The sequence below is a fragment of the Aotus nancymaae genome, unplaced genomic scaffold, assembly GCF_030222135.1.
Source record: "Aotus nancymaae isolate 86718 unplaced genomic scaffold, 86718_ANA_hifiasm-v0.15.2.pri h1tg000076l, whole genome shotgun sequence".
Taxonomy (NCBI): Eukaryota; Metazoa; Chordata; class Mammalia; order Primates; family Aotidae; genus Aotus; species Aotus nancymaae.
In genome coordinates, this window is record NW_026988491.1 from 18,408,087 (window position 1) to 18,434,036 (window position 25,950).

At 38.7% G+C, this 25,950-nt stretch overlaps 1 protein-coding gene across 1 annotated transcript in view; it reads right to left on the reverse strand.

Moving 5' to 3' along the window:
- The window catches only part of EFCAB6 (EF-hand calcium binding domain 6), a 264,360-nt gene that overhangs the window by 174,744 nt on the left and 63,666 nt on the right, over nucleotides 1-25,950 (reverse strand). Inside the window, exons 6-8 of the mRNA XM_064368188.1 lie at nucleotides 25,584-25,696; nucleotides 11,542-11,666; nucleotides 6,644-6,792 (exon numbers count right to left, since the gene is read on the reverse strand). Coding sequence (XP_064224258.1) covers nucleotides 6,644-6,792; nucleotides 11,542-11,666; nucleotides 25,584-25,696 — 387 coding nt within the window. The remainder of the gene's footprint in view (nucleotides 1-6,643; nucleotides 6,793-11,541; nucleotides 11,667-25,583; nucleotides 25,697-25,950) is intronic.

Sequence of the window (25,950 nt, forward strand, 5' to 3'; positions counted from 1 at the left end):
AACAATCACCATCTAAACTCAAGAAATAGGTTAGAAACAAACAGCTCTCACAGTATGAGGAACCTCAATGTTCTCTGTAAAAATATAAAACAACATAAAAAAGGCAACTGGATGGACCATTGTAGACAGAACATTGTACCAAAACACCCATGTACAGCAGAAATTTAGATTGATGAAACAGAATAAAAAAATACAAATTGGACCAAATTATTGATAAGAATTTAATATATGGCAAAACAGATATGAAAAACAATGGAGGAAAGAACATATTATTTAACAAATAATGGTAGAATAATAGATTATCTATTTGGATTTTTTTTTTAATTTGGATACCTGCCTTCTATTAGGATAAAGTGTTTTGTTTTGTTTTGTTTTAAACAACAAGAAACACAAGCAGAGTCACAGATTTTTTATCAAGCCTGGGTAAGAATGATGAATTTACAGGTCTTAAGCAATAAAAGACATTCAGAGCAAGATTCATGTATTTGATTATGTTAAAATGTAAACTTCAAAACAGTGAGGTATCATATAATGAAAGGGAAATAACAGACTAAGAAAAATAGCTGCATTACTTATGACAGAAAAGGGTTACCAAATAATTGTCTAATTATTTAAAAATATTAAACAAAAAGTGATAAAATTAACTTAACCATTGGGGGGCCACTAATCAATTAGGACACGAAGAGAAGAGGAGACCCAGTCAGTGCTCAGGTACCTGGAAAGGTCCAGCCTCAGACACTCCCAGAAACAGAACTTAAAACAATCACAAGGCACTACTTTACACCTCATAAGTTATCAATATTTTAAAACAATGTTAATATTCAATGCTGGGAAGAATATGAAAGTAGAACACTCACACAATGTTGACGGCAATGTGAATCACTACTCTTTCGAGAGAACAACTTGGCAGTCCTTATAAAAAATAACAAGAGTGAGAGGTGAAGTCAGCAAGATGACAGAATAGTGGGTCCCAGACTTCACTAATCCCTCACAGCAAGTTCAACTAGCAAACGTTCACAGACAAGAACACCTTGGTGGAAACACCCCAAACTGGAAATAGGCCTGAATCACCTGTGTAGTTCACGGAAGAAAATAAAAACCACATGAAATGGGTAGAAGAAATGGTTCTGTTTTAGCCGCATTCCCCCAAGTCTTTCCCAGACATACAAAAGCTAAGGAAATTCATCACTACTAGGCCCACCTCAGACTATGATAAGTATAAAATTTCTATGCAAGCCTCATGGTAACAACAAAACAAAAATCTAATGCACAAAACAAAAATAGAAAGCATACCATTACAGAAAACCATCAAACCACAAAGGAAGATAGCAAGAGAGGAAGAAAGAAACAAAGGGCCTACAAAACAACCAGAAAACAATTAACAATATGGTAGTAGTAAGTCCTTCCCTATCAATAATTACTATGTATATAAATGGATTAAATTCTCCAATGAAAAGACACAGAGTGACTGAATGGATTTTAAAAAGACAGACCCAACTCTATGCTGCCCACAGGAGATCTGCCTCACTTTTAAGGACATACACAGACTGAAAGTAAAGGGATAAAAAAAGATATTCCATGCAAATGGAAACAAAAAAGAAAGGGTAGTTATACTTACATCAGACAAAATAGACTTTAAGTCAAAAACTGTAAAAAGAAACAAAGGACATTATATAATGATAAAGAAATAAATTCATTCAGATGATTTAACAATTATAAATTTATATGCATCTAACATTGGAGCACCTAAATATGTAAAGCAAATATTAAAGGATCTGAAGGTAGGAACAGATTGCAATATAATAATAGTAGGGGATTTCAATATCCTGCTTTCAATAATAGATCATCTAGACAGAAAATTAATAAGAAAACATTGGACTTGAACAACACTTTAGACCAAGGGGATCTAATAAATATACAGAACTTTCTATCTCACAGCAACAGAATATACATTCACCTCAAGCACACATGGAACTTTCTCCAGATAGATCAGACAATAGGCCACAAGACAAGTCTTGGCACATTTAAGAAGACTAAAATCATGTCAAGTACCTTTTCTGACCACAATGATATAAAAGTAGAAATCAATAACGGGGAATTTTGAAAAAAAAATCACAAATATATGAAAATTAAACAATATGCTCCTGAACAACCAATAGATAATAAATAACAATAAACAATATAAAAATGAAGAAATTTTAAAATGTCTTGAGACAAACGAAAGTGGAAGCACCATATACTAAAATATGTGGGATGCAACAAACGCAATTCTAAGAGGAAAGTTTACACCAATAAATGCCTACACCAAAAAAGAAGATTCCAAATAAATAATTGAAACTTATGCCTCAAGGAAACAGAAAAAAAGAGCCAACTAAGCCAGTGTGAGCAGAAGGAAAGAAATAAAGATCAAAGCAAAAATAAGATAAATAGAGACTAGAAAAGATCAACGAAGCTAAGGGTTTGTTTTTTGAAAAGATAAACAAAATAAACAAATCTTTAGCTAGACTAAGAAAAAAGTAAATAAGAGGAGATATTATAACTGATACCACAGAAATATAAAGGATCATATGAGACTATTATGAACAATTATATGCCAAAAAATTGAATAACCTAGAATAAATGAACAAATTTCTAGACATATACAACCTTCCAAGTCGGAATCACGAATAAATGGAAAATGTTTTTTAATTGCCAACTTGGCTCCAGGCACACTGGCTTCTGCCAGGCCCCAGAATACACCACGTCGGGCAGTCCTTGGAGCCAGGGGCCTGCTCCTGGGAGGCTCCTCCCACAGTTCTTCCTGTGGCTGCTCCTCCTGCCTCTCACCTTTTCATAGAGGCCTTTAGACTTTATAAGTTTAGAACACATGTGAATATTTTAAGGAAAACCACTATGAGAATAGAAATAAGATATTTAAGTCTTAAAGTGGAAGAAAAAAAAAGAGTGATAAAAAAACTCAAAAAAAAAAAAAAAAAAAAAACTCAAAAAAGCAGTGGCTCATGCCTGTAATCCCAGCACTTTGGGAGGCTGAGGCGGGCAGATCACCTGAGGTCAGGAGTTTGAGACAGCCTGGCCAACATGGTGAAACTCCATCTCTACTGAAAATACAAAAATTCACTGGGCATGGTGGTGCATGCCTGTAATCCCAGCAACCTGGGAGGCTGAGGCAAGAGAAAACTGCTTGAACACAGGAGGTGGAGGCTGCATTGAGCTGAGATCACACCACTCTACTCCAGCTGGGTGACAGAGTGAAACCCTGTCTCAAAAAAAATAAATTAAAAAAAAAAGGAAAGAAAAGAAAACTTAGCCGATACCAAACAAGAAAGATGAGGAATAAAGAAAATTAGAAGAGCAGAAGAAATAATAGTACAAAATAAGAGATGGGGGAATAATCCAAACATATTAATCACAATAAATGAAAACAGACTAAACTTGAAAGTTAAAAAAGCAAATATGTTAATTTTGGAATTTTAAGAAATATAGATACATGCTATTTAATAAGAAATACCTAAAATATCACAATAAAAGAGTAAAAAATTGGAAAAAGATATATCTGAAAAATACTAATTAAAATAAAACTTTTAACTCAATAGCAGACAAGATAGACCACAAAAAGGCATTCATAGGGATAAAAGGGCTATGATATAATAGTAAAGGGAATAGTTGACCAGGAAGATATGACAAATCTGTACTTCCAGATATGTATATCAGGAGAATTGTATATAATACAGAATTCATGATATCAGCACTTGAGTGTTCACTCTGCTATGGTTTCCTGTAACCCACTTCACTGGGAATTTTGGGTGAATGCCAGAAAGAGACTCAGATATCCCTACATCCCTGGCTAGAACAAGCTCTGAGAACACCCCAGCTCTGGTCACCCTCAACCCCCAAAACACGCATTCTAGGCACCCATCATATTCTTCATAGATGTCATCACTCTGGCAAGCCTCTCTGGCTTGGGATGATTTGTTCTTATTTCTTCTTTTTATGAGACAGATTCTCGCTCTGTTGCCCAGGATGGACGGTAGTGATGCAATCTCAGCTCACCGCAACCTCCACCTCCTGGGTTCAAGCAATTCTTCTGCCTCAGCCTACTAAGCAGCTGGGATCATAGGCACTCACCACCATGCCCGGCTAATTTTTGTATTTTTAGTAGAGATGCGGTTTCACCATGTTGGCCAGACTGATCTCAAACTCCTGACCTCAGGTGATCCACCCACCTTGGCCTCCCAAATACTGGGATTACAGGCATGAGCCACTGTGCCTGGCCTTATTTCTTCATTTTTAGCACCTACCACCATGTCTGATAGAGAAAGGCACTCAACAAATGTTAGCTGAATGACACTGTAAGCATCTATCACAATTATAATTCTGAAGACTATGAAACCAATATGAAAAATGTCTATAATATGCATTTCTATTTTAAAAAACACAATATAAAACTGTAATGCACTGTGATTACAAATATGCAAAGATTATATATGTATGTGAATACAAAAATGGAAGAGAATGTGGAACAATGGAAATAGTAAATTTGTTAGGTAAGGTGGATGGTGATGATCTGCTTTTAATTTTTATTATTGCTATTATTTGCATAATTTTGAAAATGAGATAAGAAGAAATGGCTGCATACATTTTAGCAATCCAAGAAAGTGATTCCTAAAAAATGTCATCACGTGCAGACTGAACAAGGGAGCTGTTTTCTGAGCCATGGAAATACTGACTCCTAAGGCCAAACTTTGCTTTCCCTCTAAAAGCCACAGTATTAGTACATGGTGATTCTCTCTGGACATATAGGGAGCTGGCAAGGAAAGTGGGGTGCTGCAGGGAATGGATCCAGCTGCTGTAGCTTCATCCTGCATTTTCCATCCCTTTCTCTCAAGCCTCTCTTTTCTCGGGAACCCCCACGGCATCCATCAATTACCCAGAGTTTGACAGGACAATCTTTCCATTAGCTTCTACTCTATTTCCCCTGAGAAAGGTTCTCTGTCTTATCTGTACAGAAGACCAGGTAAAGAGAATATTCCTAACCCAGACTGAGGTCTACATATACCATTTTAAACGGAAAAGAACAGGGATCCTTGGAGAAATGGCTCACGCCAGGTCCCAGGCAAGGGACATACAAGATGAGCCTGGAACGTTTGTTGTACCAGAAAGCAAGAAAGCTGTCAAAGACTATCGGGTCACATCAACAGGATGTCAGAGCCGATGCGAAAATGCTCCCCACTGGCCAAGATGGAACAAATGAGTATCAATATAATAGCTGTCATGAATTGAGACATAAATATGTTTAAAGTCATGGGTTCATAATAATTATTAAGAAAAAAATAACTAAGAAAAAAAAAACCACTCATTGCTCACTTATGGAGGATGCTAGGGAACCAGTTCATTATTTTGGAAAGTAGGAAATGCAGGGAAAGAATCAAGGATGTCCTGCCCTTTTTTTTTTTTTCTTTGAGACAGAGTCTCTGTCGCCTAGGCTGGAGTGCAGTGGCACAATCTTGGCTCACTGCAACCTCCACCTCCTGGGTTCAAGCAATTCTCTGCCTCAGCCTCCTGAGTAGCTGGGATTACAGGCATCCACCACCCTGCCAGACTAATTTTTGTATTTTTAGTAGAGACAGGGTTTCGCCATCTTGGCCAGGCTGGTCTTGAACTGCTGACCTCGTGATCCACCTGCCTCGGCCACCCAAAGTGCTGGGATTACAGGCATGAGCCACCACACCCAGTCACCTGTCCTGCCTTTCTTATACTGTGTCTTGTTACCACATAGTTGGAGAGGGGAAGTCATTATTATAAAAGTCCTTCAACTAATAAGAGAAGAAGAAATGATAGACATAGAATATCATCATTTTATAATCTCTAGTGAATTAATGGATCTAGGTATGATCAACAATTGTTGATAAGATCATGAAAAGAGAGACAGTCAATATATATTTGCCACCACCTATGAAGTATTTTGCTTCCCCCAAAAAATGAACATGGGTCTGTACATCTATATCTAACCATCAATTTAGGGTTGGGAGTTAGGGGTGGGAGACAGGGAAACAGGTTAAATGTCACTGCAGGTTACAAGTAGTCAAATTCAGATTGTAAGAAAGCCCCTGTAACAAACAATCCAAACTACTTCTAAAATTAAGACATGGGGAGAGGGTTAGAGTTCAAAAAAGAATCATGATAAATCAATTGTAACTGCAGACTTCATTTGGATCCTGATTTAAATACATTTAAATTATAAAATAAAACATGGGGCAAGCCGTTAGATTTGAACCTTGACTAGATATTAATATGACTGATAACTCTGTTAGATGTGAAAACTGTATTTTCACCTTGTTTCTAAAAAGAGTTCTTATCTTTTAGAGAAGGAAATATGGTGTCTGGTATTTGTTTCAGAAATATCTGGGGTTGAAGAAAATGAGCAGGAATACGAATGAAATGATTGGCCAAGATTTGACCCTTGTTGAAGCTGGGTAGTGGGTACATTAATGGATTCACAATATTATTTTCTTTACCTCTGTATATGCTTTAAATTTTCAATAATAAAAAGTCTAAAACATTAATAAAAAATAAACAAAGCTGTTCCTTATTCTCACGGTTGACGTTTGGGGAAAAAATGTCAAGGAAACAATGAGACTCTTACCTTTTCATTAACTGGATAAAAATTCTTCTTGGTAACTGGTATACAAAGGTGTCGAGGACAATCTTTAGATAATTAAAAGACACATAGCCACCTTTACAGGGGTCCCCTGCACTGAGGGCCTTTTCAATCTTTTCATAGGACTTCGAAAGCTGCAATAAATTAAAATTAAAGTGTGGCATTCGTAAAAATCAACTTCATGGGGCTATTCAACCATTTTATTTTTACCAAAAATCTCTTCACATTTTTCTCTCCAAAAACTGATCAAAAAGGTTACTATGGCATGTACTGAACTTCAAATGTTTAATTGATGAGCTCACTACAAAACAGTATTCACAGTCACAGCTACTCAAGTGACAAGGCAGACAAATTTCCCAGGGAAAAACAGCACACAGAATAGCTCCACCTCACATTTCAGAGCTAAAAATACTTGGTGGATCTGCCAGTTTGATACATCTTCCTTAATATACTTTCAAGCCTTTCCCTACTGTGAGCCCACGCTACACTTCTCCTGATTAAGACAGGCCAATCAAACAAAAAGCTGGTAATATTTTATTAAAAATAGAAGTAGCTTTTTTCCTTTTTATAGTAAGAAAAATTATTAATGTAAGGACTGCATAAACAGAATATACATTGGACATTTATTTCATCGTTCTTTTCTTTTTTTTAATGAGGAATTACAAAGAAGCTGGGTAAATGAGCTTTGCTTATGGGACTCCTAAAATGCAGTAATGTAGGTTAACCACTGATTTTTATACGACTCGTAAAAATACTGTGAAGATGGGTTTTATTTCCAAAAGTTTTCCTACTGTTTATTATTGAGTAATAACAATATTCTCCAATATTTTCAATTATCCCACTTTGTCTGAGTTTAATTTTTTCCTGCTAACTGGGATAAGAAGATAAACAAAATTACCACCAACTTGGTCTAAAACGTCACTTTCTAAAAAATCTGCCAGAACATGGAAATATATGTACAAGAATCTTGATCCACTAAAGGAATAAGAAGCAGAATTACTACTGTTTATATGTAAAGTAGAAGCCTTTTCTTTTTTAATGCAAGCAATTCAGCAAAGTATAAACAAAGAAATAAAAACACGTGGTAGTATCCCCTTCATATACCATCACACTCTTGATGGAAAAGCCAAAGGTATATCCATTTTCCACCTTCATATGTTTAGTTTTTATAAATGTTTCCTTGATCTTAAATCTAAATGAGATCCCTGTTGTTATTCTCTCTCATAACAGCCTGGTCTTTCTCATCATACCACTAAAAAAAAACTTTCTTCATGACTTTTTACTTGTTTAATAATTCTCTCCCTGATATAAGGTAATGTGATCTCTATACAAGCAGAGATTGTATTTGTTTTCTTCACAAATAATTATCTAGGAGGAAGCACAATGTTGGCATGCAGTAGGCACTAAATATTTATTAAAAGTGGATATATTTTTATTAAAAATGTTCTAAACAAAAGTTACAAAATACAAAAAGCTGTTCAACACATTAGTAACAAATGAAATAAACAAAAGTTATAGCTGAGATAGCATTTCATCTGCATCGAACTGGCGGAAACGTAAAAGCTCAGCAGTATCAAGTGCCGGGGGGCACGTGGAATGGCAGGAGTACCCACGTGCTTCTGGTGGGAATGTAAATCAATATAGTGGTAAGCAACAGGGTACCACCCATTGAGCCTGAAGGGCATGCTCTACGACCCAGCTCACAACTCCACTCCTAGGTGTAATTCCCAGAGAAGCCTTGGCACCTGTGGACCAGAACCTAAGTTTACAACCACTTATGGTGGCACTGTTTGGATTGGCACAAAACAGGAAGCAATCCAAATGTCCATCCATAGGAGAATGTATAACTTGTGAAATATTTAGACAATTGAAACTGTACAGCAGTGAAAATGATAATACAACATACTCATAAGATGAGTAAATCTCATCCTGAGCACAAACAGGATGAAAATAAATGGTTTTGCAACTATGCAAACATACAATGGGGAAAAAGAGAAAGAAGGATCAGGCAAAGATAAAGAACTCGGCAAAGAGGAAGACAGAATACAAAAAAATATGGACACATCCTCTGGAAAAATTTCATGTCACAAAAAGGAACTAAATTAAAAAATCAATTAATTAAAAGAAAATCTTGAAAATGATTAGAAATTTTCATTGAGAAGGAATATTTCAAAGCTAAGAAAATAGAAAACAAAAATAGCATAATTACAGGAACTAATAAATTAGAAACAGCAAGAATAAGAAGCAAGGATGATGAGATGTAAATTAGTATTAAAGGAGTGGTGTGGAAGAATCTCAGTGAAGGTAGAAGAAAGGGACAAAAGAATTAAATCAACTTGAGAGAAGAGGACAGCTCTCAAGGAGCGGCAAAGATGATCCAATACATGGATAACAGGGACTACTGTAGAAGGAAGGAAGGACAGAAGAAGGAAGGGAGAGAGAGGAGATGATTTTAGTACTGTGACACAGGACATTTTCCTGAAATAAAGGAAGAACTGAATCTGTACATCACACTGTGTTTCAGGAAAGTTTGTCAAAATGCTCCATGCTGAGATATAGCTCGGTTTTGCTTTAATTTCAAGGATAAAAAAATAATTCAGAGATCCAGGCGAAAAAAGAAATCACCTACAAGGGGTAAAGAAATCCAGTTGACCCCAGGTTATTTTCACAGCAACATCCAATGCTGGAAGACAATGGGAAAAATATTTACAACATTACAAGGAAAAGAAAGCATGATGGAAGGATTACAGCCAGCCAAGTTGCTGTTCAAATATAAAAGCAAAAGGCACATAGTTTCAAATATGAAAAAAAACAAAGGGAATAAAGCACCCATGAGCCTTTCTTAAGGAAATTACTTGACAATGAAATCCAGCCAACCAAAAAATAAATCAAAATAAAGAACTCTGAGAGGGATAAACTGTGATCAGTGCTGCACTATCGTGATGCACATTAAATTCATGCAAATACGAAACAAAGTCAAAACAACAGGGGGAATTATGGCAACTGAACAGAATATAAATATTATAAACTCAGCTAAGGACAAACTATAAAGAGCAAAAATGGTGAGGTGGGAGGGAGGCGTAGGAAGAAACAAGTGCCCATCACTTCGAGTCTCATAGCAGAAAGCCAGCCCAAAGCGTCTGAAATGGAAACATCCTTCAAAAACATAGTTTCTCTAGCTCTTAATAGCTTTTTAAATCTCTTTTCTCGTCTTAAAGTCCCTTTGGGGACCTAACACGTCTTGCGGGAAAGAAATGTTCGTCCAGGGTTCAGAAGAGTCTCCGGTTTCCCTCGAGGACAGTGTTGCAGGGTTAAGGGCAGGAACTGTGTACACCTGCACTGCGTGGGCTATTTACACTCGGCCCCAGGACTTAGCTGGACTCATTTAACCTATTCATGCCTCAGTGTCCTCAGCTGGGATGATCACAGTGCCCCGCTCGTGGGGTTGCTGTGAAGACTGAACAGACCAGAAGGAAAGCATTGCCTGGCACAGGGAACGCCTCGTAAAAGGGTTAATTATGATGGTGATGGCGACATTTCCTTTGCTTCTGGTAAATTCAAGGAAATTTAAATGAAATATGTTTTATTTTTAAAAAGGCGTATGATCCTCTTCTTATAAAATTATTTCTATCTATGTCTCCACCTACCCACTGATACAGCCGTCCTTCCATATACGAATAAAGAGAGGCCTAGAATTATGTTCACCAAATGTTGCCTTTGATTCTTTCTGGGTGGTGGATTGTAAAGAGCTTATTACTTTCTTCTCTGTACTTTTTAGAATTGCTTACATTTTTGGTAATGGTCATGTTTTTATGAAAACAAATCATTAGCAACAACTATAGAAAACAAATTTAACCAAATTACCCACAAATATGACAGTGCTCACTTCTCTAACACCCTTATCGACACTGGCTTTGTTAGTTTTTCCTACATCCTTCTATTGAACATTTTATTGTAATAATACGTAAAAGTTTGATGAATGTTAGGAGTTATTCATCTTTCATTTATGTTGCCCATATTTTGCCAAGTTTATCGTATGTTTATACAAAGTTTTGCTGTATAAAGGATTTTTCATTTTTCTGAAGTTAAATTTTATCAGTCTTTTTATTTAAGGTTTTTGGGCTTTACTTCATGCTTACAAGAGATTCTAAATTTCAAGATTAGCAAATGTTTAGCCACATTGCTTAAATTTAAATCGTTGATGCAGACAGAATTTATTTTTGGTGAAGAGTGGAAGGTTATGAGCTTCATTCCCCAAAATGGTTGGATAGCAAATTACCTCAGTAATAATTACCAAATAAGCCTCTCTCACTACACTTTATTGAAACGCTTCATATCACAGGCTAAGTTCACATATAAAGAGTGGTTCATTAGCCAACTATCCTTTTCAATCAATTTGAATGTCCACTGCTGCACCAATGCCATATTGTGTTAATTATTATGCCTTTATAAAATATTTTATATGTGTAGAATAAGTCATCTATTATAATTTTTCAAAAGAAAAAAATATATATGCTGATATAGGGAGAACAGGTATTAAGACTAAATCTTCCAATCCAAGAATTAGAAAAGACTCTTTACTTATTCATGTTTTCCTTTATGTTATTCAATAAAGTTGCACTATTTCTTTATACGTCTTATTAGGGTTAGTATGTGAGTAGCACAAAAGATGTACTTAAAAATTAATTTCACATCACTGTCACTATTATCAATGATCATGTATTGCTGCTATTAGGAGGTGGAGGGGGTCTCAGCATTGGAGGTGACATAGGTAGGATCCAAACAAATTTTAGAAATAATGCCTAAACCTAACGCTTTTCCATAGTTATCTATGTTGCTGTGTTTACTCTGTAGATAACTGTGGCTTAGGAAAAACATCTTACTTCTAGACAAAAGTTCCTCTCAATTTCATCCAAGGAGTAGTTTCTCCAGATATCTTCAGAAGACGCAGAACTGAGAAAACGCTCCTTTTTGGAGTTGTTGGCTTGTTGATCCTCCAATGAGACCTCTATTAAAACAAAATAGCTTCAGCTTATCAACATTGTCAATGGTTAAACATTTAAATATTGTTCCCTTTTAATCATCACCTGTTTGGTAAAAAATTAACCAAGAAAATGATGAACCATCTGATTTATGTATTGAAATAACTGGCTAAACGTTTTGGAAAAAATAAAAGTGATCATCTACTTACTATCTTACTCCAGGATAAACACTAGAGAGAGTGAAATGTACACTAAATAGAATAATAAAATCACAAAAATAGAAGAAAATTAAGATGACTATTACACACTACATAATATTTATGTGAGAAAGCCTTGCCAAGGAAAACACTAAAGCCAGAATTTATTTAAATAAAGGATAAGTCTGACAACATAAATACTTGATTCCTGTTTAGTTAAAAAAAAAAAGCCACAAGTAACAGTGAAAAAATGAGTGGAGAAGAATTATTGTTAATATACATGAGAAATACAGGTTAATTTTAATAATATATGAGTGGCTCTTATGAATCAATAAATATAAACATCCAATAGAACAGTAGACTAAGGTTATAGACAGGTAATTCATATAAAAAGAATTATAAAACACCCAATAAATGAATGTACTACTCAGGCTCATTGATACTTTTTAAAGTCTAATTAAAACAAGTTAACATTTTTTTTTCTACTTGTCAAATAGGCAAGGAGTAAAGAGACTAATAAGAGCCAGTTCTGGCTTATGTATAAAAAATAGTACTTGAATATGCTTAAATCCCTTTCTAGAGCTTTGTACGCATGGAATAATAGGGCCACTCATCAAATTCACATGGATAAGGATATTTTCTGCACTTTTCTTTATAAGAGAAAAAAACTGAAACACTGTAAATGCCCATTCATAGAAGATGAATTTTGTAAATTAATGATTCATCAAGCCTATAAAATACTACAAAGGCTTTCAAAACAAAGATACATGTCTAAACTAATGGATGTGGAAAATGTTCCTTGCTATATATTGTTTCATTATTTTAAAGGGATAATTAGCATAATTTCATTTTAACACCTATTTTGTATATCTTTCCATCCATCCATCCATCCATCCATCCACATAAGCATCAGAAACAAAATCCGAGAGGATACTACAAGAAAAAGAATACAGTGGTAGGATTCAGGTCGTAGAATTATATGGAATCGTTATTTAGTGTTTTTGTGTTTTCTGGCTTTTCTGGAACAAGCATGTATTATTTTTATAATAAAAGAGAATGAAATAAATCTAAAATATAGCCATTTTCTTTCGCAAAGTCGACTGCAAAGAATCACAAATGGTTTCCCAGATTTATTTCCTAAAATGTCTGCAAATACGCTTCAGCCAAATTAAGCACACTTAATTCAGCTGCAGTTAACAAACTGCCAGTCATCTGGAATTCCATTTCCTAGCTCCAAAAAAGAGAAAGGAGGGGGGAAAAAAAGATACCTCTGGGCTACACAATAAAAGACAAAACTGGTCTTTAGAACTTGGTCATGGCCGGGCACAGTGGCTCATGCTTATAATCCCAGCACTTTGGGAGGCCAAGACAGGTAGATCACATGAGGTCAGGAGTTTGAGACCAACCTGGCCAACATGGTGAAACCCTGTCTCTACTGAAAATACAAAAATTAGCTGGGCATGGTGGCCCATGCCTATAGTCCCAGCTACTTGGGAGGCTGCGTCAGGAGAACTGCTTGAACCTGGTAGGCAGAGGTTGCAGTGAGCTGAGATCGTGCCACTGCACTCCAGCCTGGTGACAGAGAGAGGCTCCATCTCAAAAAAAAAAAAAAAGAATTTGGTCTTGGCTTGGAATTCTGTAGCCACAGTAGGCTGAGCATTTGAAATCTGGGATCTCAGGACATTTAAGCTGTGAGAGCCCTTGCTGAAAGATGAGGAAGCTGTGTTACAGAAGTGGAACCTGAAGTGGTCCAGCACACAGAGGCCTCCACCCCTCTTGGACACCTCATCCTGTTCTCGCTCCACCTTTGACACTGGTGCTCTGAGGGCACATCTCAGAAAGCCCACTGGGGCTCTGTTTAAACAGCATGCCTGGCTCGGAAGGGTGGAGAAGGGGTTAGGGTGTGAGGCCTGCTCTGGGGAGCTCATGGCCCACAGGTCTGTGCATGTGTCCTGTGGCTGCTCTCACAAGCCAGCTGACACCATGCAGTATGGTGTATTCAGTCACTCCTCTCTCACCAGAATTCTACCAGATTTCAATCTCCAGGGCAGCTTGATCATGTCTGCTACCTTCTGATTTTCTCAGAATTTCCTCTGAAGGATGCTCCCTGATGTGAAATTGGGTAGAGAAGCAATCCAAAGCTTACAGTGGTTTACATTCACTGTGAGCCAAAGGAAATCTGCTCCCCAGCATCTTTCTTCATGTGCCCTGATAGATGGTGCTTTTCATGAGCAAGATGGTAGTGGCTTATTAAGAACACAAATAGAGGCCGGGCGCGGTGGCTCATGCCTATAATCCCAGCACTTTGGGAGGCCGAGACAGGCGGATCACCTGAGGTCAGGAATTTGAGACCAGCCTGACCAACATAGAGAAATTCCGTCTCTACTAAAAATACAGAATTATCCAGGGGTGCATGCCTGTAATCCCAACTACTCAGGAGGCTGAGGCAGGAGAATTGCTTGATCCTGGGAGGCAGAGGTTGCAGTAAGCCGAGACTGTGCCATTGCACTTCAGCCTGGGCAACAAGAGTGAAACTTCATCTCAAAAAAAAAGAAAAAAGAAAGAAAGAACACAAATGGAGTCAAAACATAAGTTCGCAAAATTGATAGAATACATTGTTCCATATTTAGAAGAGTAAGAAATAAAAGGCTGCTGCAAATATATGAACTAGTGACTCTCCTATATAGGTGATAACAGCATCAAACCTCTAACCAGGTCTTGTTCTTTTATAACATATTTTCCCTCCAAAAATTTGCTGACTGACTCTGCCACTTACTAGCTATGCAACTGTGTGCTTTTGTTTCCTTATTTGCAAGAAGAGATAGAAAACAGTATCTTTGTCATGGAATTGCTACGTGGATTACGTGAGCTGATAGAGGTTCATGCCTGGCACTTGGCAGACACTCATTATGTATTAGCTACGTGTTGATCTATAAGATTGTTTCAATGATAGGAGTCATGGAAAAATAGTGTCAGTCAGAGTCAGGGTCTTGCTCTGTCACCCAGGCTGGAGTGCCATGGTGCCACCATAGCTCATTGTGGCCTTGAACTCCTGGGCTCAGGCGATCCTCCTGCCTCTGCCTCCTGAGTAGCTGGGACTGCAGGCACGAACCACCATGCCCAACTAACTTTTTTCTTATTTTTTGTGGATACAGGGTCTTGCTGTGTTTCCCGGGCTCATCTCAAACTCCTGACCTCAAGCAATCCTCCACCTCACCCTCCCAAAGTGCTGTGATTATAAGCATGAGCGACTGGACATTTTAAAAAATAAGAGGACAATAAAGTTTGCTGCATCAATTGACTCTTCCTTTCATGAAAAGTTTCTCTGTAGCAAGCGGTGCTGTTTGATAGCATTTTAGTCACAATAGAATTTCTTTCAATATTGGAGTCAGTCCTCTCAAACTCTGCTGCTGCTTTATCAACTAAGATCATGTAATGTTCTAAACCTTTTGTTGTCATTTTAACAATGTTCACAGCATCTTTACCAGGAGTAGATTTTGTCTCAAGAAACCACTTATTTTGTTCATCCGTAAAAACAACTCCTCATCCCTTAAGGTTTGATCAAAAGATTACCGCAATACAGTCACATCTTCAGGCTCCACTTCTAATTCTCGTTCTCTTGCTATTTCCACCACATATGCATTTACTTCCTCCACCGAAGTCTTGAACCCCTTAAAGTCATCCATTAGGGTTGGAATAAACTTCTTCCAAATTCCTATTCATGTTGATATTTTGACCTCCTCCTATGAGTCAGAAATGTTCTAATGGCATCTAAAATGGTGAACCCTTTCCAAAAGGTTTTCTCTGATTCATCAGAGGAATCACTATTTGTAGCAGCTGTAGACTTACAAAATGCATATCTTAAATAATAGGACTTGAAAATTGAAACTGCTCCTTGATCCATGGGCTGCAGAATGATGTTGTGTTAGCAGGCATGAAAACAACATTCATCTCCTTGTACATCTCCATCAGATCACTTGGGTGACCAGGCGCATTATTAACGAGCAGTATTATTTTGAAAGAAATCTTTTCTGAGCAGTAGGTCTCAATAATGAGCTTAAAACATTCAGTAAATCATGAAGTAAACAGATGTGCTGTCATCTAGGCTTTGTTGTTCCATTTATAGAGCGCAGGCAGAGTAAAATTAGCATCATTCTTAACAGCCCCAGAATTTTCAGAATGGCAAATAAGCACTGGCTTCAGCCTAAAGTCATTAGCTGCATTAGCCCCTCCCAAGAGGGTCAAACTGTTCTTTGAGATTTTGAAGCCAGATACTGACTACTGTCTAGCTTAAGGAAGTTCTAAATAGCATCTTCTTCCAATATAAGGCTATTCTGTTTAAATTCTGCTGTTCAGCACAGCCACCTTGATCTCAACTAAGTCTGCTGGATAACTTGCCCCAGCTTCTCCATCAGCACTTGCTGCTTCATCTTGCACTTTTATGTTCTGGAGATGGCTTCTTTCCTTAAACCTCATGAACCAACCTCTGCTAGCTTGCATCTTTTCTTCTACAGCTTCCTCCCTTCTCTCAGACTCCATAGAATTAAAGAGAGCCAGGACCTTGCTCTGAATTAGGCGCTGGTGTAAGGAAATGTTGTGGCTGCTTTGGTCTTCAATACAGACCACTCAAACTTTCTCCATATCAGTAACAAGGTTGTTTCACTTTCTCAATATTCATGTGTTCACTGAAGTAGCACTTTACATTTCCTTCAAGAACTTTTTGTTTGCATTTACAACTTGGCTAACTGTTTGGCACAAGAAGCCTAGCTTTCGAACTATCACGGCTTTTGACATTCCTTCCTTACCAAGCTTAGTCATTTCTAGCTCTTGACTTACGCTGAGTTCCTTTCACTTGAACACTTAGAGGCAATTGTAGGGTTGTTAACTGGCATGATTATAATATTGTTGAGTCTCAGGGAATAGGGAGACCTGGGGGGAACGACAGAGATGGGGAAATGGCCAGTTGGTGGAGCAGGCAGAACACACATAGATATGCCTGTGTTTTCTTCCTTGTTTGGTTGATACCCTGGAACCTGTCTGGATTCACTGGCTTTTTGGCTTTTTCTAAACAAGTTAGTAAGAGGGGAATTCAAAGTAGCCAATCCCTGGCTCAAATAAAACTATTTCCATCACAATCCAACTGTCTTAGCCCATTTTGTGTTGCTGTAACAGAGTATCTGAGACTGGGTAATTTACAAGGAAAGAGGTTTATTTAGCTCATGGTTCACAGGCTGGGAAGTTCAAGATTGGGCAGATACCTCTGGTGACTTCTGATGAGGGCCTTTGCTGTGTCAAAACATGGTGGAGAAAAAGAACAGGAACAGTCCCCAAAGGCAATGGGCAACCCTACCCTGTGGCTTTGCTAAGCTTAGCCTATAGGTCTGCTCTGATGGGTTGGAGCTACACACTGTTGTCTACAGCTTTCCCAGGTGGGCACTGCACGCTGCGGGTGGCTACAGAGTTCTGGAGTCTTGAGGCTTGCTCTAGCTCTGACCACCCCATCACCACTCAGCATTGCCCTAGAAGGGGCTTTCAGCAGTAACTCCACTCCTGCAACAAATCTCTGCCTGTGTCCTCGGCCTTTCTGATACATCCTCTGAGATATATCAGAAGGGTGGAGCCCACTACGCCTCTACAGCTCTTACGTTCTACACACATGCAGAATTAGCACCTCGTAGATAGTGTCAAGGCTTACTGCTTGCACCCTCCAGAGCTGTGGCATAAGCCACATCTGAGCCCACTTGAGCCACAGTGTGCTGCCATCAAGCTTTACAGCTTATACTTTTCAGAGAGGCACCTAAGCCACAGCTGGGGCCAAGGAGCCCTGCACCAGAATGTGGGGAACAAACTCCAGAGATGGCTCTGGACAGCAAGCCCATGGAGAGAGCCCTAGGGTAATTGTCAAAAACTGTTCTGCCCTCCTATGGCTTTGGGTCTGTGATGAGAGGGTCCTTTCTATTTATGCTAATCTCTTTAACAATGAGTCATTCAGCCGCATCCTTATTTTGTTCTCGTAAACATGCTTTTTCATCCTGCCTGTGGTCAGGCTGCACTTCCTTCATGATTATCAGTTTTATCTTTGTCATCCCTTTGCTTCCAAATCCCACTGTAAGTGGCCAAAAGTAACCATGCAGCACCTTGAACACTTTGCTGCTTAGAAATGTCTTTCACCAGATATCCCAATTCAGCACTCTCAAGCTCAGCCAGTCACACAACCCTATGGCATGGATACAATGCACCCAAGTTTGCAACTATATAACAAGGATGGCCTTTACTTTAGTTTCCAATACTTTGTCCCTCATTTCCAGCTCAGACCTTGTCAGAATGGTCTTTATTATCCATATATATATATATATATGTATGTATGTATTTTTTGAGATGGAGTCTTGCTCTCCCAGGCTGGAGTGCAGTGACAGGATCTCTGCTTACTGCAACCTCTGCCTCCCAGGTTCCAGTGATTATCCTGCCTCAGTCTCCCAAGTAGCTGGGATTACAGGCACATAACACCATGCCTGGCTAATTTTTTTGTATTTTTAGTAGAGAGGGGGTTTCACCATGTTGGCCAGGCTGGTCTCAAACTCCTGACCTCAAATGATCCACCTGCCTTGGCCTCCCAAAGTGCTAGGATTACAGGCATGAGCCACTGCACCCAGCCTACTGTTCATATTTCTATCAACATTCTGGTCACAACTGCTTAAGTAATCTCTAAAAAGCTCAAGACTTTTTCTTGTCTTCACTTCTTTCAAGCCCTCACCAGAATCACCCATAATGCTTTGCTCATGACAATCTAGGCTTTTTCTAGCCTGCTCCTTCAAATACTTCCAGCCTTTGCCAATTACCCACTTCCAAAGTTGCTTCCACATTTCCAGTTATCTGTACAGCAACAACCCCTCTTCTCTGTATCAATTTTCTATCTCAGACCTTTTTATGTTGCTATAACTACATCCTTGAAACTAAGTAATTTACAAAGAAAAGAAAAGTATTTCTTACACTTCTGGAAGCTAGACAGTCCAAGGTCAAGGGACAGAACCTGGTTGGTTTCTGGTAAGGCCCTCATGCTGTGTTGTAACATGGCAGAAAGCATCACAGGGCAAGAGAGAGGCACGCTGAGAGCCAAACTGGCTTTTATAAAGGACTCACTGTTATGATAACCCATGAATCCATTAACCCATGAATGGATTAATTCAGAGCTCTCATGACTCAATCACCTCTTAAATGCCCTACCTCTTAATACTGCTACATTGGGGATTAACTTTCAACATGAGTTTTGGAGGGGACAAACATTCAAACCATAACACCAACCCAGAAAGAATAGCTGATACCATGAGATTTACACTTTGGGGCTAAAGATTTTGAACTGGTAGGATGGGGAAGATGAGCAGCTGGTATCAGCAATTCATCTTTTCCTTCTATATACCAATAAACAGGCCTCTCTGTCTTGAGAGCCTCAGTGTAGAGATTTAATATTATATGCCCCATAACCCCAAACTACCACATCTTTAATTTAGAATATCCACAAAATGGTTTTGCCTCCTAACTGGAGGATTTGAATTTCAATGATAAAATTTATAGGATAAGTATTCAATGGGAAAAATAGGATGAAAATAAGATTTTATTTTACGATTAATGGAGGATAGAAGACAGATTGGGATAGGCCAATAGGCTTTAGACTGTGATACCAGTTAGGAGGCAGCAATGAGAATGTAAGCTAATGCTGTAAAAATAGGAATATACAGAATGACTGGATATGTAGCTTACAACTGGATCAAATCAAACATGCCTCTTTCATTTATGTATCGGTGATACATAAAATAATGATTAAAAATCTGCTGCCAATTATTGACAAAATGCAAAAACAAAAAAAAAGATGTCCATAGGAAAACTGAAACTGTATTCTAGAACTTACCTTCTTACAATACCTAAAGAAATAAGCAAAAGAAAAAATGTAAAAATTCACCAAAAAAAAAAAAAAAAAAAGCCAGCCGCCAGCCTAAATTGAAGCAAAAAGAAACTGACTATGGGTAGACAGAAAGTTTTGCTTCCAATTTTGGTGGATTAGCTCATACAACCCTCCCAGCAGTTAACATTTACAACTCTGGACAAAATATAAACAGAAAACTATCTGAAAGCCCTGGGGAGCAACTGAATGCAGATACAAACTGAAGTTGGCACTTGGAAAAGTGCAATCTTACTCAGTGAGTTTCTTGTGATTTGGCTTTTTGCCTGAGGGCAGGCCCCAGCTGGAATCCTGCTAAGTGGCTAGAATTTGGAGATAAATTCAGGGTCTTACCAGCTTTAGGCATTGGAAGACAGAGTTTGGGCCTCCCACAGTGGCCAGAAAGCAAGGAGGGAAAGCCCAAGAAGAAGAGAGGCATAAAGGGGGATCTCCAATATCTGTGAATAAACTTTGCCCAAATATCTGGCTAACTCCTGAACTACAGATGTGCTGAGAAGACACCAAGCTGCCCATCTAAGGGTAAAATAACAAACGAAGATTTCCCACCTCTGGGAGAGAATTTGAATGCAGTCAAGTAAACAGGCTGCTAAAACAAACAAACAGTTCTTCAGAACATACAGTTTTGAAGAATCCAGTTTCTATAATGTAAGGTTATAGAAATTTACTATATCCAGAATAAATTTCAAAACTATGAGACAGAAAAAAAAACCTCAGGAAACCGTGATTCACATTTAAGAAAAAAGGTAATCAATAAAGACCCTTACTTCTTATGGTATAATGTAGAAAAAAAATTTAGAAAACCCAAACCCCGAGATGACCTAAATGTTGGAATTAGCAGATAAAAAGTTTAAAGCAGCCAGGTGCAGTGGCTCACGCCTGTAATCCCAGCATGTTGGGAGGCTGAGTGAGGCAGAAAGATCACTTGATGCTAGGAGTTTGAGACTAGCCTGGGCATGACAGTGAGATGCTATCTCTACAAAAAATAATTTTAAAAGTTAGCCAGGCATAGTGGCATGCCTGTGGTCCTAGCTACTCCTGAGGCTGAGGTGGGAGGATTGCTTGAGCCCGGGAGTTTGAGGTTGCAGTAAGCTATAATTGCACCACTGCACTCCAGCCTGGGCAACAAAGGAAGACCCTATCTCAAAAAGAAAAAAAAATTAAGCATTTAAAAAATTTTAAAGTTTTAAAATAACAGCATTTGAGAATGTAAAAGAAAGTATATTTCTACTGAATGCACAGATAGGAAATCTCAGTGGAACAATAGAAGCTGTAGCAATGTATTACGTGTTTATGGTATATGTAAAAGTACAATGTAGGGCAGCAACATAACAAAGCTTGGGGAGACTGTTGTAAGGTCCATACACTGCATATAAATCACTATATTACTTAGAGGTAGGTTCTGATTAATCAAAGATGCATATTATAAATCTTAGTTATTAGCCTGCTTTGCATTGCTATCAAGGAATACCTGAGACTAGATAATTTATAAAAAGAGGCTCATTTGGCTTATGGTTCTGCAGGCTGTACAAGTATGGCATCAGCATCTGCTCCGCTTCAAGCAGCTTTTTTTCTTTTTAAATTATACTTTAAGTTCTGGGATATATGTACAAAATATGCAGGTTTGTTATATGTGCCATGATGGTTTGCTGCACCCATCAACCCGTCATCTAGGTTTCAAGCCCCGCATGCATCAGATATTTCTCCTAATGCTATCCCTCCCCTTTCCCCCCAACCCACGGCAGGCCCCAGTGTGTGATGTTCTCCTCCCTGTGTCCATGTGTTCTCATTGTTCAACTCTCACTTATGAGTGAGAATATGTGGTGTTCGGTTTGCTGAGAATGATGTGTTAGTTTGCAGAGAATAATGGTTTCCAGCTTCATCCATGTCCCTGCAAAGGACATGAACTCATTCTTTTCTATGGCTGTACAGAACTCCATGGCGTATATGTGCCAGTCTATCATTGTTGGGCATTTAGATTGTTTCGAAGTCTTTGCTATTGTAAATAGTGCTGTAATAAACATATGTGTGCATATGTCTTTATAGTAGAATGATTTGTAATCCTTTGGGTATATACCCAGTAATGAGACTGCTGAGTCAAATGGTATTTCTGGTTCTACATCCTTAAGGAATTCCCACACTGTCTTCCACAATGTTGAACTAATTTACACTCCCACCAACAGTATAAAAGAGTTCCTATTTCTCCATATCCTCTCCAGCATCTGTTGTCTCCCGATTTTTTAATGATCACCATTCTAACTGGTGTAAGATAGTATCTTAATGTGGTTTTGATTTGCATTTCTCTAATGACCAGTGATGATGAGGTTTTTTTCATGTTTGTTGGTTGAATAAATGTCTTCTTTTGAGAAGTGTCTGTTCACATCCTTTGACTACTTTTTGATGGGGCTGTTTTTTTCTTGTAAGTTTGTTTAAGTTCCTTGTAGATTCTGGATATTAGACCTTTCTCAGATGGATAGATTGCAAAAATTCTCTCCCATTCTGTAGGGTGCTTGTTCACTCTGATGATAGTTTCTTTTGCTGTGCAGAAGCTCTTTAGTTTAATTAGATCCCATTTGTCAATTTTGGCTTTTGTTGCCATTGCTTTTGGTGTTTTAGTCATGAAGTGTTTGCCCATGCCTATGCCCTGAATGGTATTGCCTAGGTTTTCTTTCAAGAAGCTTTTTACTGGTGGTGGAAGGTGAACAGGGAGCAAGTGCATCATGTGGTGAGAGAGGGACAAGGGTAGGTGCCTGTGACCTGTAAACAACCAGCTCTTGTGTGAACTAATAGAGCAGGAACTCACTCATTACCATGGCGAGGGCACCAAGCTATTCATGAGGAATCTACCCCAATGAGACACATACCTCCCACTAGGTCCAACCTCCAACACTGGGGATCACATTTCTTTCTTCTTTTTAAATAGAGACAGGTTCTCACTAATGTTGCCTAGGCTGGTCCTTGGACTCCTGGCCTCAAGTGATCCTCCTGCCTCAGCCTCCCAAAGTGCTGGGATTATAGACCTGAGTCACTATGCCTGGCCTGGGGATCATATTTCAACGTGAGATTTGGAAAAGACAAATATCCAAACCGTATCACCATAGAACAAGTGCCAAAAAAATTAATAATAAATTAAAAGTCAATAGAAGAAGTAATGTAGAATAGAAAATATTCAGTTTACCCAAATTTCGTGAAAGTATGCAAACTCTCCAGGAGTAGATAGTGAAGGAAGGAGAGGAACATAATGTACACAAGGCAGAGATCCCACCTTGGAAAAAAACGTAACTCCAGGTACAAAATTACTCTACAGATTCTCTCTGTAAGAAAGTAAACTCAGTCAAATGAGAGTTTAATGACAAGATGATAAACCAACAAAATAAGATGGAAAATAATATTGTAGACCTAAAGAAACAACATTATAGATCTGGTAAGTAAATTAGAAACAGTAAAGAACAGAACAGAACAGACCTTGGTGAAAATCAAATTACAGGTATAGATAAAAGATCTAAAACGATCACTGTGAATACAGAGGAAAAAGACAAAGAGAATGAAGCACACAGAGAGAAAATTTCATAGACAGGAAAATCAATGACCATCCAACATAAGGACAATCTGCTTCCCTGAAGTTAACAATCTGGAAAATGAAAGATGTGTTCAAAGATATATGTCACTAAACATTCTTGAAATAAAGAGAGAACTGAGTTTGTAGATTGAAAATATACTATGATCTGAAAAACAGATGCAGAAGGCACAACACTAAGACATATACTAGTTATGCCACCAAAATTCAGGGACAGGCTCGGCATGGTGGCATATGCCTGTAATCCCAGCTCTTTGGGACTGTGTAGAGGCAGGAGGATCACTTGAGCCCAGGAGTTTGAGATCAACCTGGAAACATAGTGAGACCCTGTCTGTACAGTTTTTTTTTTTAGTTAGCCAGGTGTGGTGGTTCCTGCCTGTGGTCCCAGTTATTTGGGAGACTGAAGCGGGAGGAATGCTTGAGCCCAAAGTGCTGGAATTGCTCAGGAGGTCAAGGCTGCAGTGAGCTACAATCATGCCACTGCACTCAAGCCTGGGCAACAGAGCAAGCGAGACCTTGTCAGAAAGGAAGAAGGAAGGGAAGGGAATGGGAGGGGAGAGGAAGGGAGGAGAGGGGAAGGGAGAGGTGGGGAGGGGAGGGGAGAGGTGGGGGGGTGAAGAGAGGGAAGGGAAGGAAGAGGGAGGGAAAGAAGGCAGGAAGGAGGTAGGAAGGAAGGCAGGAAGGCAGAAAGGAAGGAAGCAAGAGAGGGAGGGAGGGAGAGAAGGATGGAGGGAGGGGGAGGGAGAGAGGGAGGGAGGGAGGGAGAGAGAGAGGGAGGGAGGGCGTTCTAGTATAAATGACTCTTAGGCAATCAGCCAGAGAAAGCAAATCACCAATACGAAAGAAAATGAAGCAGGCCTCAGACTTTTCCACAGTCATACTCAGTACCAGAGGACAACAGACCAAAGTCTATAACATATTGAAGAGGGAAAATGTGACCTGTAGATATTATATTCAAGATAAATATCCAGGATGTAGTCATCATTTTCTTGAGTTTCATTTAAATTTGTTTTTCTAATACACTTAAGTGTAAGTAAATTCTTACAGAGAACAGCATCTACATAAACCCATTTTTACAAATGCATTTCTTTCTGCCTAGCTCTTCTTTCCATATATGTGCCATGGAGAGATGCCAGGAATCCTGTGGACAGTGGTTATTTCTGGGTAGTGGGCTTGGTTTGATTGTTTACTTTAGTCTCTTCCTGGTGGCACTGGCACCTGCCTCACGCAGCCGTGGGGAATATAAAGAGACGACACAGGAACATGCTTTGCATGGCACCTGGCACAGGAGGCCTCGGAAACTAGAACACTGGAGTCTGCTATAAGCAAGCTTGGTTAGTGGAACCAGGCTGAAACCTGAGAATCTGTCATTTTTCAGCTTGCCAGTGAGATGGATCTGAGAATCATAGAAGGTGCTCCATGAATATTTGCTGCTCTGAATTAAGTTGAAACCAGACAGTGACAACCCATTTTCAGCAAGCCATACACAGGCAGTAACTCCTGAAGCACAAACCCACTGAGGGGAAATCTCATTTAAGGCCAGGAAAATGACCCAAGACTGGGAAGGCAGAGGATCCGACTGCATTAGCCATACATTCACCCTTCAAGAACTGGACCCTGACTCTCTCCAAAGCCACCCAACAGGCCGACAACCCTGGGCACTGTATCGAGGAGGCCAGGGTAAAGGCTGTTAGCACGAGGAGACTTGCTCTGCCTTAAGACTTGAGACTGCCTCAAGGTTCTATCCAATGACTTGGCTTTGCATGTCTAATATAACTGTAAATTACTCAGCTATCTGCCCTTTTCTATTAAGATTTTTTCCCATCATTCAAGAAAAAATTTTGAAAACACAGAAGCAGCAGAAACAACAAAATCACACCCAGGGGTGTCTCACTTAAGGACAAGCTGAGTATTTTGGAACGTTTTCCAATCCACTGCAGATATTCCATACACATCCCCTGCGTTATCATTAGTTCTTCATGGAAGTCACTGTTCCTGGCTGCAGATGTTCCCGCGTGGCTATGCTGTGACTCACTTAGCCTTTTCCTATTGTTGGGCATTTACGTTATTCTTATAAATGATGATACCATGGCTAGCTTTGTAGATAGTGTATTTTCTATATTTGAAAGTATTTCCTCAGGAAGGATTCAAAGAAAAGGAATTACCATGCCAAAAGATATTGAAATCTTCAGCTATATATTTTAAAAATACTTACCTTGATTTCCCACAAAGTATCTAAGGTTCAAGTCATTATTTATGCTGAGATTCTTCAAAAACACATTGTAATCTACTGCAGTATCTTTGTGGACGTTGTAGTGTTTTGAAAACCTAAAATACAAATGCTCTTTAGAAATGAAGAACTGTGAATCTACAATGAGCTAAGTTTGCTACTAAGGTATCCTTTACACTCGGGCTGGCATTAATTTTAATGTTTGTTTCGAGCTACAGAGGGAATTAAAAAGTAAACCCCAGAAAATGTTACTGTTAGATTTTTTTTTTTTTAATGCAGCTACTTCAAGATCACTTCTTCAGCCTACAGATGGATGCACAGAGATTAGAGTGAGACAGAAATGTTGCTGGAC